Source organism: Gorilla gorilla, chromosome 5 (assembly GCF_029281585.2).
Source record: "Gorilla gorilla gorilla isolate KB3781 chromosome 5, NHGRI_mGorGor1-v2.1_pri, whole genome shotgun sequence".
Lineage (NCBI taxonomy): Eukaryota > Metazoa > Chordata > Mammalia > Primates > Hominidae > Gorilla > Gorilla gorilla.
Window position 1 is genome coordinate 158,431,960 of NC_073229.2, and position 15,694 is coordinate 158,447,653.

At 38.1% G+C, this 15,694-nt stretch overlaps 1 protein-coding gene and 1 pseudogene across 1 annotated transcript in view; one reads left to right on the forward strand and one right to left on the reverse strand.

The window, feature by feature from the left end:
• SGK1 (serum/glucocorticoid regulated kinase 1) overlaps positions 1-15,694 on the reverse strand; it is a 150,116-nt gene that overhangs the window by 81,496 nt on the left and 52,926 nt on the right. Inside the window, exon 2 of the mRNA XM_004044712.3 lies at positions 10,584-10,799. Within this exon, the coding sequence (XP_004044760.1) occupies positions 10,584-10,799 (216 nt within the window). The remainder of the gene's footprint in view (positions 1-10,583; positions 10,800-15,694) is intronic.
• LOC115935136 (uncharacterized) lies at positions 5,687-5,795 on the forward strand (annotated as a pseudogene).

Below are 15,694 nucleotides of genomic sequence, written 5' to 3' on the forward strand. Positions count from 1 at the left end.
ATTTTAGTGGAAAATAGCCATATGGTTTCTGGGAAGGATTTTACTAAAGGAATAAATTTAATTAGAAGCAGGAAAGATTTGGTTACATACAACAAAAGCCAACAAAATATGCTCAACCCCAAGGGTAAGTGTAACTGCTGGCTAGAGATTTTCAGGAGAGGACAGGGAGTAGTTTTCCTAGAATATTTTATGTCCTAAATAGCCTGGATGGAGTCCCTTATTCCCTTCCAGACTCATCACTGGGAATGCGGCACACTGGTGGGCTATAATTCCCTGGAGAGCTTATGAAATAAAAATCAGGTGAGCTACGAGTGCAGCCAGAAACTTGCTTTACCCCCAAGTCCTGACCCTGAAACTTAATTTTTGTGACTTGAATTGTGTCTCTCTGTTTAAAATTTATTTATTTAGAGATGAGGTCTCACTCCATCACCCAGGCTGGAGTGCAGTGGTGCAATCATTGTTCACTGCATCCTCAATCTCCCAGGCTCAAGCAATCCTTCCATCTCAGCCTCCCGAGTAGATGGGACTACAGGCGGGTGCCATCATGCCTGGCTAATTTTTAAAATTTTCTGTAGTGATGGGAGTCTTTCTATGTGACCCAGGCTGGTCTTGAACTTCTGGGCTCAAGCGATCCTCCCACCTCTGTCTCCCAAAGTGTTGCGATAACAGGCGTGAGCCACCATGCCCAGCTAAATTATGTTTCTAAATACAGCAGAACTATGTACTTCATGGTAGGTAAAGCTATTGTTTGGTTGATGCTTAGAGAAGAGAAAGGGAGTCCATGCTATCTCTTTCCACACTCTAAATCCTGAGATATAAATCTTTAGATTCCTGATCCTCACCCCTGGAAGAGAGGGCAGCACTGACTCGAACAAGGGTGACCTCCTGGCTCTAGGAGCCCCAGGAAACAGGATTGGAAATATGGAAGTACTCCTGGAGGAGAAGGATTTAGCTTCCTGGTTATCAGGCTCTCTGGCTGCTCACACAATGTGCACGTTGCACAGACAGTAAGCCAGTTATATTCAAACTCTTTCACATGAAATTATTCTCTTGGGAACAAGGGCTTGATCAGGATCTTTTTGGGAGAGTGTGCTGATTTTAGCTTTCAGCTAACGTAGATATTCTCTCTCTGTTAGCACAAGAAACAAATCTGGTTCATTTTTGTAAATTTAACAACTGAGACTCAGATTTAAAAAAAAATTGATTGCGCCACTGCTCTCCAGCCTGGGCAACAGAGTGAGATTCCACCTCAAAAAAAAAAAAAAAAAAGCCACAGACAGGATTGTAAGGTAATTTAAATCTACATAGAAATAATTCATCTAAGTTTATTTAGTCTGATCATTTGTTTTATGTGCTTTCTCAAGGATAACATGGTTGAAAATTTAGTGAAAAATAAGGACTATTGTGGGTGATAAGCTTAGGAATCACCAGACACCTCTCTCCAGAGACCATAATACATCATGCCAAGAGCAAAAAACTGGGAGAAATGAGCAATTTGAAGTATTGTTATTTTAATCCCCATAAGCCTATATAAAATTTTTTTGATATAAATTAAAAGAAACCAGAAATCTATAAAGCCATCTGGCTGATTTAAGTATATTTTTTATAGCATCTTTTTAAGAAAGATCAGAAAAACTCAAGACAATATAAAAGTATGTCAGTATGGAAAATATTCCTAGCTGATCATTTTACTTCCAAGCCTTCTGGGCTTCAAAGGGACAGCTCAACAATTTTGAGAGGAAATATAAAGGTAACAATACACCTTCTTGAGCCTAACAGATGGAGTAAGACATTTGAAATGCTGAACAAGCGACATGGGTCAGAATCCATCCCAGAATTGTATGAAGCCAGCTTAATTAAAAGTGCTTTCTAGGCTGAAGCAGAGCATCACTTGAGCTCAGGAGTTCGTCTTTTGTTTTTCTTTTTTTTTTTTTTCTTTTTGTGGAGAACGGGGTCTCGCTATATTGCCCAGGCAGGTCTCGAACTCCTGGGCTCAAGCTATCATCCCGCCTCTTGCCTCCCTGAGAGCTGGGATTACAGACGTGAGCCACCACGCCCAGCTGAGCTCAGGAGTTCGAAACCAGACTGGGCAACAGCGAGACCTTGTCTCTACTAAAATTTAAAAAAGAAAAAAAACAATTAGCTGGGCATGGTGGTGAAAGCCTGTAGTCCCAGCTACTTGGAGGGCTGAGGATTGCTTGAGCCCAGGAAATCGAGGCTGCAGTGAGCCCTGATTGTGCCACTGCACTCCAGCCTGGGCAACAGAGTGAGACCTTGTCTCAAAAAAATAAAAAAAATTTTTCTACAGTGCCCCTCTATTATTGTCTTTGTAATTTATTGTCTTCCTCCTTTGTAAAGGAGGAAGAAGAGGCAGTAACCTTATATTTAATCATGTCAGCAACTCAGTGTTAATTCTTCTGTTTGTAGCACCGTGGCTAATAACTTCAAATCGCATGGATCCTTCCAGAGGACTCTGGCTTCACTAGGCCTTTAAAACAGCACACAGTGCCTTGGCTTCAGCATTTGGTCGCTGACTAAGCACCTTTCAAGCTGCCTTCAATTGAAAGACGGACAGCAGACTCTGAGGAAATCCTTGCTCAGCCAAATGTATCCCATATGAGAGGGCAAACTTAATGAGAATCAGTCTCTGGCACGCAGCGCCTCTGGAATGTGCGTGATTTACAGCCAGCATGGGCTACAGAGTTTTCTGTCCTAGTCTCTCCTTTTCTGTCCTAGTCTCTCCTTCTTTTTTTTTTTTTCAAAAAAAAATGCATCAATAAAGTATCAATTTTAGCTAATAAAGGCAAAAAGAAAAAAGAGCACACTAACTTTAGCACATGTATGCAAGGTCCCAGGAGGAGATAAGAAAATGAACACATTAGATTCACAACTGCAAGGAGCTTAGAGAATACATGGACATGCACACACATATCACACAGGGCAGAGCAAACTGATTGACAGGCAGAAGTACAAAGTGCTGTGGGAGCATAAATATTGTGTGTTTTCCATTTTCCTCCAAGTGCCTTTATTTGTAGCAATGGAATGGTCTCATGGTGCAAAATCATATTTGTGATGCTGCCTGGCTTCCTATCAATAGGGTGGAGTTGTACCTGTTCACTTTCTACGAGTGAGGCTCCTGGTGAGTATGGTGTTTTCCCCAAACCCACAAGTAATAGATTAATATGGGATTGAAACATTTAAACAATATAAAGAAAGCTAATGTCCTCCTTGACTCATCTCCTCCCACCTAATCACTGGCCAGTTCTAATCCCTGGAAGGTGGTAATCACCATTGTCATTTGATATACATACTTCCACATCTTTTAATTTACATTTATCCACACATATATACTCACACTCATAGATAAACACACATATATACAGACAAGAAGAAAGAAATACAAAGTTAAAAAAATGTGATAATGGTATATACATGTTCATCTTCAACTTGCTTTTCTAGCATAATATACCTTGGGATATGTCAATATATACAAATCTCATTTTTTTTTTCTTTTTTGAGACAGAGTTTTGCTCTTGTTGCCCAGGTTAGAGTGCAGTGGCACCATCTCGGCTCACTGCAACCTCCGCCTCCCGGGTTCAAGCGATTCTCCAGCCTCAACCTCCCAAGTAGCTGAGATTGCAGGCATGCGCCATAACGCCTGGCTAATTTTTTGTATTTTTAGTAGAGACAGGGTTTCACCATGTTGGCCAGGCTGGTCTCAAACTCTGACCTTAGGTGATCCACCTGCCTCGGCCTCCCAAAGTGCTGGGATTACAGGCGTAAGCCACCGTGCCCGGCTACAAATCTCATTGTTTTTAATCACTGTATAGTGTTCTATGGTATGGATATGTCATAATTAATAATGCTCTACAAGTTTATAATTTTGTTATCTCCTGATGTTTCCATTTTTTCACCATTTCCAGCATTGCAATGGATATTATTGTACCTATCTCAGTTATCACATAAGCAAGTATTTATCTGGGGTAGATGTGGAGACATGGATTTGCTAAATTAAAAGGTAAGAGATTCCCAGCTGGGCTCAGTGGTTCATGCCATAATCCCAGCACTTTGGGAGGCTGAGGTGGGTGGATCACTTGAGGCCAGGAGTTCAAGTTGCAGTGAGCCAACATCACGTCACTGCACTCTAGCCTGGGTGACAGAGTGAGTCTCTGTCTCAAAAACAAACAAAGGCAAGAGATTTTGATTTATTTTTTATTTTATTTTATTTTTTTGAGACGGAGCCTCGCTCTTGTCACCTAGGCTGGAGTACAATGGCATGATCCCAGGTCACTACAACCTCCACCACCTCCCGGGTTCAAGCGATTCTCCTGCCTCAGTCTTCCAAGTAGCTGGGATTACAGGTGCCTGCCACCACACCTGGCTAATTTTTGTATTTTTAGTAGAGACAGGGTTTCACCATGTTGACCGGGCTGGTCTTGAACTCCTGACCTCAGGTGATCTGCCCTCCTTGACCTCCAAAAGTGCTGGGATTACAGGCGTGAGCCCCTGTGCCCTGCCTTCAGTCTTCTTGAGTTGGCTATTACTAGGAAGTATGAGAAAAATGTCCCTCTCTGACAGAATTTGCCCATTTTTCTTTCTATTTCTGTTAGTTATTTCTTTAAATATTTCCATGTTATGTTAAGTGCATGAAGATTTGTGAATGTTTTATCTTCTTGGTAGATATTTTTCTTCAACATGAAATATTCCTCTTTGGTCCTTTTTCATTTTTTTTTTTTTGTATTTTGTCTGATATTTCTATTGCTAAAACTACTTTCCTTGTATTAGACTTTACCTGGAACATTATTATTTTCCAAATTGCCAGATCCTTTTACAAACATAGTTTACAATGTCCCCAGCTTTTGCTATGATCATTTTGGACTATGGTTTCCACATCAACCTGATCATCCTACCTGCCTTCTCTTTTTCAGAGATACTTAATTATCCCTTATCTACACAGTGGTATACTTTGTCTTCTAGCACAATTATAAGCTAAAGTGTGTGTGTGTCTGTGTGTGTGTGTGTATGTGTGTGTGTGTCATTTAAGGCAGAAAGTAGAGATGACATTACATGGTCAGGCTGCCATCTTGATACGATCCTGTGTTTTCCTTAACACCAGATTTCCTTCTCCGCCTCCACTTCAAAACATTCCTTTCCTTTCCTTCCAGCTTGGTTGATCTAGATACTAAAGGTGCTGTGAGAGATACAGTAGAGTAGACTTTGTGAATACGTTTAGTCAGCATACACCTCTCGAAAAACTACTTTTGGTCTCCATCTCTTTGTGGCCTATAAGTTGGTTTCAGGCTGAATACTATAACTTGTGTTCCACTAGCATGCATTATTTAGTAACAGCTTACACAGCTCTAAGTTATCATCTTTCCCATCTCATTCCCAGGAAGATTTGTTTAATTTATAAGCAGTCCATTTCAGACAGCACTCCTCGGGATATCACAATATTGCTGTTCTTCTGGGTGATTCATTGGCATTATGAATACCCTTGTTTCTTCCATGGGTAAAACATGTTTCAAGGCCACTAACTGGGCTATTGGCAAGGCCTGGCGCAAACTAAGTGCAATGTAACTCTTAGCAATTTGTGACCATTAAACATAGCATTTATAATGTACTAGTTTTAAAGTTGAAAACAACAACAACAACAACAAAAACAACAACAAAGCAACCCACAGCCCGTGTCTACGGCCATACCACCCTGAACACGCCTGATCTCAGAAGCTAAGCAGGATCGGACCTGGCTGGTACTTGGATGGGAGACTGTCCGGGAATACCAGGTGCTGTAGGCTCCGCTGGGCGTGGTGGCTCATCCCTGTAATCCCCGCACTTTGGGAGGCCGAGGCAGGCAGATCACCTGAGGTCGGGAGTTCGAGACCAGCCTGACCAACATGGAGAAACCCTGTCCAGGCATGGTGGCGCATGCCTGTAATGCCAGCTATTTGCAAGGCTGAGGCAGGAGAATCACTTGAACCCAGGAGGCAGAGGTTGCGGTGAGCCGAGATCACGCCATTGCACCCCAGCCTGGGCAACAACAGCGAAACTTCATCTCAAAAAAAAACCAACAAACAAAACAAAACAAAAAACCCACAATTAATTCATAAAAGACTTGCACTTAATTTGCCTCCTTATTTTATTTAAAACATTCTTACCTCGTTTTCTATATTTTATCTTTACACATAGAATACAGAGTTTAATTTTATTGTACTTTTCCTTTTACCCCCCTTTTTTTCTTGTTTATTTTCACTTATAGGTCATTAAATGCCAAGCGTAGGATCTCAGAAGAAAAAGGGATTCAGGGTTAACTAGCTGAGGCCTATCATATGATGTTTGAGAGGTTCTGCGGCTTGCCTGAATTCCTCCATTGACCTGTGGCAGAGCTGGCACAAGAATATGGGTCACCTGACTCCAGCACATGCACATCAATTTACGTTTACAAAAGAGTTTTTAAAATACAATCTCATCTACTAACTACTAAAAAACTACTGGAAAGAAACCTGACGGTGAGTACATATTACCTCAATTTTTATAGGAGAGAACACTGAGCAGGACAAATGAATTAATGATTTGCCTAAAATAATCTGCATCAGGAGATGTCAGGAGAACAACCTGGGGTCTTTACTACAGGCTTCTGCATCTCACAGCCTCTCCACCTTCTCACCTTGCAACTTCACTTTCTAAAAGGACAGAGTTGCCTTTTCAATGATTTATTTCATCATTTCATCATTTCATCCCTATAAAAACACAAAATATAGATTTTTTTTTTTTTTTTTTGAGACAGGGTCTGGCTCTGTTACCCAGGCTGGAGTGCTGTGGTGCCATCTTGGTTCACTGCACCCTCCTCATTCCTGGGCTCAAGCAATGCTCCTACCTCAGCCTCCCAAGTGGCTAGGGACACAGGCATCCACCACCATGCTCAGCTAATTTTATTTTATTTATTTGTAGAGACGAGTTGGTCTCAAACTCCTGGGCTCAAGCCATCTGCCCCCCTTGGCTTCCCTGGGGTTACAGGCATGAGCCACTGTGCCCTGCTGATGCATATTTTAACGATTAAAATAATAATAATTAAAAAAACCCACCTGGCACGGTGGCTCACACCTGTAATGCCAGCACTTTGGGAGGCCGAGGCAGGCGAATCACCTGAGGTCAGGAGTTTGAGAATAGCCTTGCCAACATGGTGAAACTCTGTCTCTACTAAAAACACAAAAATTCGCCAGGTGTGGTGGCGGGTGCCTGTAATCCCAGCTACTTAGGAGGCTGAGGCAGGAGAATCACTTGAACCTGGGAGGCAGAGATTCTAGTAAGCCGAGATCGCGCCACTGCGCTTTCCAGCCTGGGTGACGGGGCGAGACTCCATCTCAAAAATAAAATAAAATAAATAAAAAGGCTTAGGCCTGTAATCCCAACACCCAAGGGGGGCAGATCTCTTGAACCCAGAAGTTTGATACCAACCTGTCTCCACAAAAAATAAAATAAAATAAAATAAAATTAGCTGGGCATAATGGTGCATGGGGCGTGTAGTCCCAGCTACTTGGGAGGCTGAGGTGGGAGCACTGCTTGAGCCCTGGAGGTCGAGGCTGCAGTGAGCCATGATTGCACCACTACACTCTAGCCTGGGCAGTAGAGCAAAACCTTGTCTCAAAAAAAAAGTAATAAAATAAAGTATGTGTCATTTTGATTTGTGATAACCTTAGGAAAAAGCCAGCAAAGTCTGAGAACCAGGTAATCGATTGCAAATTGGAGAATGATTTACCTGCTATCTAAGATAAAGGAAAAGGGTAAATCACAATGTTGCTTTAAATTCCTTTCAGCTTTGTTTATTGTTTCCTTTTGTGTGGAATTTCACTGTTGCATTGATTTAAACCCAGCTCCTATCAAATGGGACATAGAGTAGGCCCTCAAGTAAACATTTAGCACTAGGCATGTGTGCTCTGTATAGAATATGTAGAACCCTCTCTCTGCTTCTAAGTCATAAATAGTTCTTTAGAGTCTAAGAAATTGGCAAACTCAGGCTGGGCGCAGTGGCTCAGGCCTGTAATACCAGCATTTTGGGAGGCTGAGGCAGGCAGATCACTTGAGGTCTGGAGTTCAAGACCAGCCTGGCCAACATGGTGAAACCCCATCTCTACTAAAAAAAAAAAAAAAAAAAAAAAAATTACCCGGGTGTGGTGTCAGATGCCTGTAATCCCGGCTACTCAGGAGGCTGAGGCAGGAGAATTGCTTGAACCTGGGAGGTGGAGGTTGCAGTGAGCTGAGATCTCGCCACTGCACTCCAACCTGGGAGAGCTGTGTCCATTCATTTACATATTATCTATGGCTGCTTTCCCTAGAAGGGCAGAGCTAAATAGAAGTTAGAGACTGTATTTTAGGCAAAGGCTAAAATATTTACTATCTGGCCCTTTAGATAAAAAGTTGACTCTATCCCTTGCATCAGGAGCGATAAATAGATGCTCTTGCATTTAGCGTCTTTATTGTTTTTCATGACAAACCTAGAGTTGAACCAACATCTGGCTAAAAAGCAAATGCACCATGACAAATGTTCATGGATCAGCAAAGTGCTAACCCAGTTATGGAAGTCTAATATAGTGTTACAGAGTCACAGGCTTAGCTAATATGTAAATCAGCAAACATGAGCAATAATGATTTATATTTGCATGGCATTCTATAGATTATGAAACATTTCATATCAATCTCATTTGATTTTTCCAATAACTGTAGAAAGTAGACAAGTAGGCTGGGCATTGTGCCTCATACCTATAATCCCAGCATTTTGGGAGGATCACTTGAGGCCAGGAGTTCAAGACCAGCCTGGTCAGTATGACAACACCCTGTTTCTACAAAATTTTTTTTTTTTGATTAGCCAGGTTTGTTGGCATATGCCTGTGGTCTTATTTACTTGGGGGGATTGAGGTGGGAGGATCACTTGAACCTAGGAGTTTGAGGTAACAGTGAGTTATGATTGCACTACTGCACTCAAGTCAGGGTTACAGAGCAAGACTCTGTCCCCCTGTCTCCCTGTCCCCGACCCACACCCCCCCAAAAAAAAAGGGCCGGCGTAGTGGCTCATGCCTGTAATCCCAGCAATTTGGGAAGCCGACGCAGGTGGATTACCTGAGGTTGGGAGTTTGACACCAGCCTGACCAACATAGAGAAACCCTGTTTCTATTAAAAATACAAAAATTAGCCAGGCGTGGTGTTGGGTGCCTGTAATCCCAGCTACTCGGGAGGCTGAGGCAGAAGAATTACTTGAACTCAGGAAGCGGAGGTTGCAGTGAGCCGAGATCGTGCCATTGCACTCCAGTCTGGGCAACAAGAGTGAAACTCAAAAAAAAAAAGAAAGAAAGAAAGAAAGTAGACAAATAAATATGAAACAGATTCAGCGACATTGCGTGATAACTCAGAGTGAAAAGGAACTCAGATTCAATGTCTTCAGTCTTTTAGCAGCTAAATGATTATTTTATCTCTGGAAAATGGTTACCTTGCTAAAAATAAAAAAGGTGAGCGGTTATTAACGTTTATCATTCTATGATGCACTGACTTGGAAGATCACTTACAATTAACTGTACTTTGTAATAACATGTTCTGTCTTCTAAATATTGTATTTTTATGTCAGTATGATGGTAAAAATAATATAAGCATTTTACATAATGGTTTTAAAAATCAAAATAAATATGGGCCTAATTAAGTTATAAGTTAAAAATATAATCTTAAATTTTTGAAATCTTAGAAACTGCAAGATGAATCAGTTATCTGGTTTTCTTGGATTAACAAAATTTTTAAAAAACAACTCTTGGAGTATCAGGGAAAATAAGTCTTAGTAAAAATGTGAGTATATATGAGCTTGAGAAAAATAATGAAAAGTATATATAGTGCTCTGTAAATGGATCAAATCATGTTGAACTAAATATTTCAATGGAAGCTACGAACATGTAGATGACTATTACAATTGTTGTATCGTCTAAGACTTGATCTCCTGTGTGATCAAACCACTTCTGAGGAATTGCCAGTTTACCAACACATTGCTGTATCACGTAAAACATTAATACAACATACTGCATGATTCAGCTAGATGACATTCTGGAAAAGGCAAATCTATGGAGACAGTAAAAAGATCAGTGGTTGCTAGGGGTCAGGGTAAGGAGGGGATGAATAGTGGAGGGCAGAGGATTTTTAGGGCAGTGAAACTTAACTGTATGATACTGTAATGGTGGATGCATGTTATTATACATTAGTCCAAACCCATAGAATGTATAACACCAAGAGTGAACTCTAACATAAAACTCTGCTAGGGAATGTTGATGGCAAAGTAGGTTATAAGTGCATGGGGACAAGCGTATATGGGTAATCTCTGAACCTTCTGCTCAATGTTGCTGTGAACTTAAAACTGCTCTAAAATATAAAGCCTACTTTTAAAAAATAACATAATGAGCTAACAAAGACCACAATTCTAGGTCTTCCTCAGAAGCTTTATAAATATGCATTAAAAAATTATTTTTTGGGTATACTATGGCAGAAATACAAGAAAAACAAAGGCCCAGAATTTTTCCGGGAGAATAGATCCAGAGCGAACATGAACTTACTTCACACCCGGATTGAGTTTCCCATGAACATGACTCGTTCTCCTGAGGGAGAACCCCTCTTTGGAAAGCATGTTCACCCAGGCATGTTTGACACAAGGAAGGCTCGAAGTCTGGCTCCCCTGGAGGGATGTGCACCATGGAGGAGCCGGTGTACTTCAGGCTGGGACTCTGATGCTTGTCCACACTGACCACTGGGCTCTTGATCCATCTTCGTACCTGCAATGTGCAAAAGAAAAGAAAAAACAAATGTGTTTGACTCCCTTTGATGTTTATTGGGGATTTGGTGGGAAATCTGGTGGGATGGGAGCTCATGAAAGGAGAACTCAGTCTCACAACCTGTCTATCTTTCAAACTCAACACAATTCGAATTGGTCAATGCTGTTCAGTCTCTTTCCTAGAGTATGCATTACATGGCTGGTCATTTCATCTTGCTGAGTCTGTCTCCGCATTTTTTTTTCACATTATTTTTTTCTTTTCTTTTTCCTCCTGCTTCCAGTGGGGTTAGACTTTTTTTCTTTTTAGAGATAGGGGGGTTTCACTATGTTGCCCAGGCTGGTCTTGGCGTTAAAAGATCCTCCTGGACCAGCCTGGCCAACATGATGAAACCCCATCTCTACTAAAAATACCAAAATTAGCCAGGCCTGGTGGTACACGCCTATAATCTCAGCTGCTTGGGAGAATCGCTTGAACCTGGGAAGCGGAGGTTGCAGTGAGCTGAGATCGCCCCGCTGCACTCCAGCCTGGGTGACAGAGCAAGACTGTCTCCAACCACAACAACAACACAACAACAACAAACCCTCAAAACCCAAAAACAAACAAAAACAATTACCCTGGCCAGGCGAGATGGTTTATATCTAAATAGCACTTTGGGAGGCCAAGGCAGGAGGACTGCTTTAGCCCAGGAGTTTGAGACCAGCCTGGGCAAAATAGCGAAACTTAGTCTCTAGGAAAAAAATAACTTTTTTTTTTTTTTAAAGAAAAAGATCCTTTTGCCTCTTAAAGTGTTGGGATCACAGGTATAAGTCACTGTGCCCAGCCTGTCTCCTCATTTGTAAGATTCAGGTAATAATATTTCCTCCCAAGCTGTGAAAATGCTACCATGTTTTACAATGTTCAAGTATTTTGCCTGGCACATGTTTAGTGCCCAATAGATAGTGACTATTTTACTTTGACCCTTATTATTATGATTATGGTGACAGAAATTTAGTTCACACATTTCTAAGGTGAATTGCTAGTTATTCTTACAAGGGAAAATACTAATCTCATAGTTTACAATCTAATCCATTGCTAAGCAAATACATATTCACTATTATTATTGTTATTGAGACAGGATCTTCCTCTGTCACCCAGGATGGAATGCAGTGGCCTAATCATGGCTCACTGCAGTCTTGAACTGCTGGGCTCAAGCAATCCTCTCACCTCAGCCTCTGGAGTAGCTGAGACCACAGGCTCGCACCATCACACTACTAATTTTTTTTTTTTTTTTTGTAGAGATGAGGTCTCACTAAGTTGCGCAGGCTGGTATCAAACTCCTGGGCTCAAGTGATCCTCCCGCCTCCCAAAGTGTTGGGATTACAGGCATGAGCCACTGAATCCGGCCCATATATACTACTGCACAACTTTGATTATAAAAGAAATTGCTTCTGGCTAAGAAATTAGCTCAAGTTTGTTTTTAAAGTTCTAAAACTCACCACTTGTCTTGCTTGCTTGTAAAATCCCTATAAGATACAGAAAAAAGTATAAAGCTATTCTAATATTAACAGGCATGGTATTTATACAGCATTTCAAAAATGCAAGGCACTTTTTAAAGTGTTTGATGTGTATAGTTTTTAATCCTCAGAACAGGCAGGGTGAGGTGGCTCACACCTGTAATCCCAGCACTTTAAACTTTGGGAGGCTAAGGCAGGCAGGTCACTTGAGGCCAGGATTTTGGGACCAGTCTAGCCAACATAGCAAAACCCCATCTCTACAAAAGAAAATAAATAAGTAAATGAAGAATAAAAAATTAATTAACTAGTCCTCAGAAAAGTTTTATAAGAAAGGTACTATTTTCAATCCCATTATACAGATGGAAAAACAAAGGCATAGAGATGTGAAGCAAATTTCCCCAGGGCACAGTGTTGTTATGGAGTAAAGGCGGGATCCAGGCACCTTGAATCCAGAGTTTATAAACATGCAATTTTCTTTTCTTTCTTTTTTTTTGAGACAGAGTCTCGCTCTGTTGCCCCTGGCTGGAGTACAGTGGCGCGATCTCAGCTCACTGCAAGCTCTGCCTCCTGGGTTCACGCCATTCTCCTGCCTCAGCCTCCCGAGTAGCTGGGACTACAGGCGCCTGCCACACGCCTGGCTAATTTTTTGTATTTTTAGTAGAGACCGGGTTTCATCGTGTTAGCCAGGATGGTCTCGATCTCCTGACCTCATGATCCGCCCACCTTGGCCTCCCATAGTGCTGGTATTACAGGCTTGAGCCACTGCACCTGGCCATGAGCATGCAATTTTCTAAGAAGCACTGAAGTGTTGTTAAGACTTATGGTCACTGGTGCTTGAAATTTATTTTGATTTACTATTTCACTTTCATGCTCTTCAAAACTCCTGAGGATTCTTTTATATTCAACCAATTAGTGAAATTAGCCTATAGCAAAAGGACAAAGAAGTAAAATCACAGTACTGAATTTTAGTTAGTGATGCTACAATTATTATTATTATTATTATTATTTATTTATTTTTTTTGTTAAAGGGTCTTGTTTTGTTCCCCAGATTGGAGTGCAGTGGCACGATGACAGCTCACTGCAGCCTTAACCTCCTAGGCTCAAGCGATCCTCCCACCTCAGCCCTCCCAAGTAGCTGGGACTACAGGCGTGCACCACCATGACTGGCTAATTATTTTAAAATTGTTTTGTAGAGACAGGGTCTTGCTATATTGCCCAGACTGGTCTTAAACTCCTGGCCTTAGGCGATCCTCCCACTTTGGCTTCCCAAAGTGTTGGGATTACAAGTGTGAGCCACCATGCCCAGCCTGCAATTAACTTTTTAAAAAACACTGAGGATAAACTAAAATTGCAATAGCAATAATGTTTAAGCAATTTGTTATATTACTTGATAGAATATTTTGCTATCACTAAAAATAAGTATTATGAAGACTGTGAAAATATGAAAAATATTTAGAACATAATTATATGAGAAAAGCCAAATACAAAACTGTTTAATTGCTATAATCACAAATGTAAAAACATATGTACTAACTATAGGCCGGGTGCAGTGGCTCACGCCTGTAATCCCAGCACTTTGGGAGGTCGAGGCAGGCAGATCACCTGAGCCCAGGAGTTCAAGACCAGCCTGGTCAACATGACAAAACCCCATCTCTACAAAAAACACAAAAATTAGCTGGGTGTAGTGTTGGGCACCTGTAATCCCAGCTACTCAGGAGGCTGAGGCAGGAGAATCGCTTGACCCCTGGAGGTGGAGGTTGTGGTGAACCAAGATCATGCCATTGCACTCCAGCCTGGGCAACAAGAGTGAAAACTCTGTCTCAAAAAACAAACAAACAAACAAACAAACAAAAAATAATATATACACACATATATATTTTATATATACACATATATTTTATATATATACATATATATTTTATATATACATATATATTTTATATATATATTTTATATACACATATATTTTATATATACACACATATATATTTTATATATACATATATATTTTATATATACACATATATTATATATACATATATATTTTATATATATACATACATATATATTTTATATATACATATATATTTATATATATACATATATATTTTATATATACATATATATTTTATATATACATATATATTTTATATATACATATATATTTTATATATATACATATATATTTTATATATACATATATATTTTATATATTTTTTATATATACATATATTTTATATATACACACATATATATTTTATATATACACATATATATTATATATACATATATATTTTATATATACACATATATATTATATATACACATATATTTTATATATACATATATATTTTATATATACACACATATATATTTTATATATACACACATATATATTTTATATATACACACATATATATTTTATATATACACACATATATATTTTATATATACACACATATATATTTTATATATACATGTATATTTTATATATATACATATATATTTTATATATACATATATATTTTATATATACACATATATATTTTATATATACATATATATTTTATATATACACACATATATTTTATATATACATATATATTTTATATATATACATATATATTTTATATACATACATATATATTTTATATATACATACATATATATTTATATATACATATATATTATATATATACTTACATATATATTTTATATATACATATATATTTTATATATACATATATATTTTATATATACACACATATATATTTTATATATACATATATATTTTATATATATACGTATATATTTTATATATACACACATATATATTTTATATATACATATATATTTTATATATACACACATATATATTTTATATATACACATATATATTATATATACATATATATTTTATATATACACATATATATTATATATACATATATATTTTATATATACATATATATTTTATATATACACACATATATATTTTATATATACGTATATATTTTATATATACACACATATATATTTTATATATACACATATATATTATATATACATATATATTTTATATATACACATATATATTATATATACATATATATTTTATATATACATATATATTTTATATATACACACATATATATTTTATATATACACACATATATATTTTATATATACACATATATATTATATATACATATATATTTTATATATACACATATATATTATATATACATATATATTTTATATATACATATATATTTTATATATACACACATATATATTTTATATATACATATATATTTTATATATACATATATATTTTATATATATACATATATATTTTATATATATACATATATATTTTATATATATACATATATATTTTAT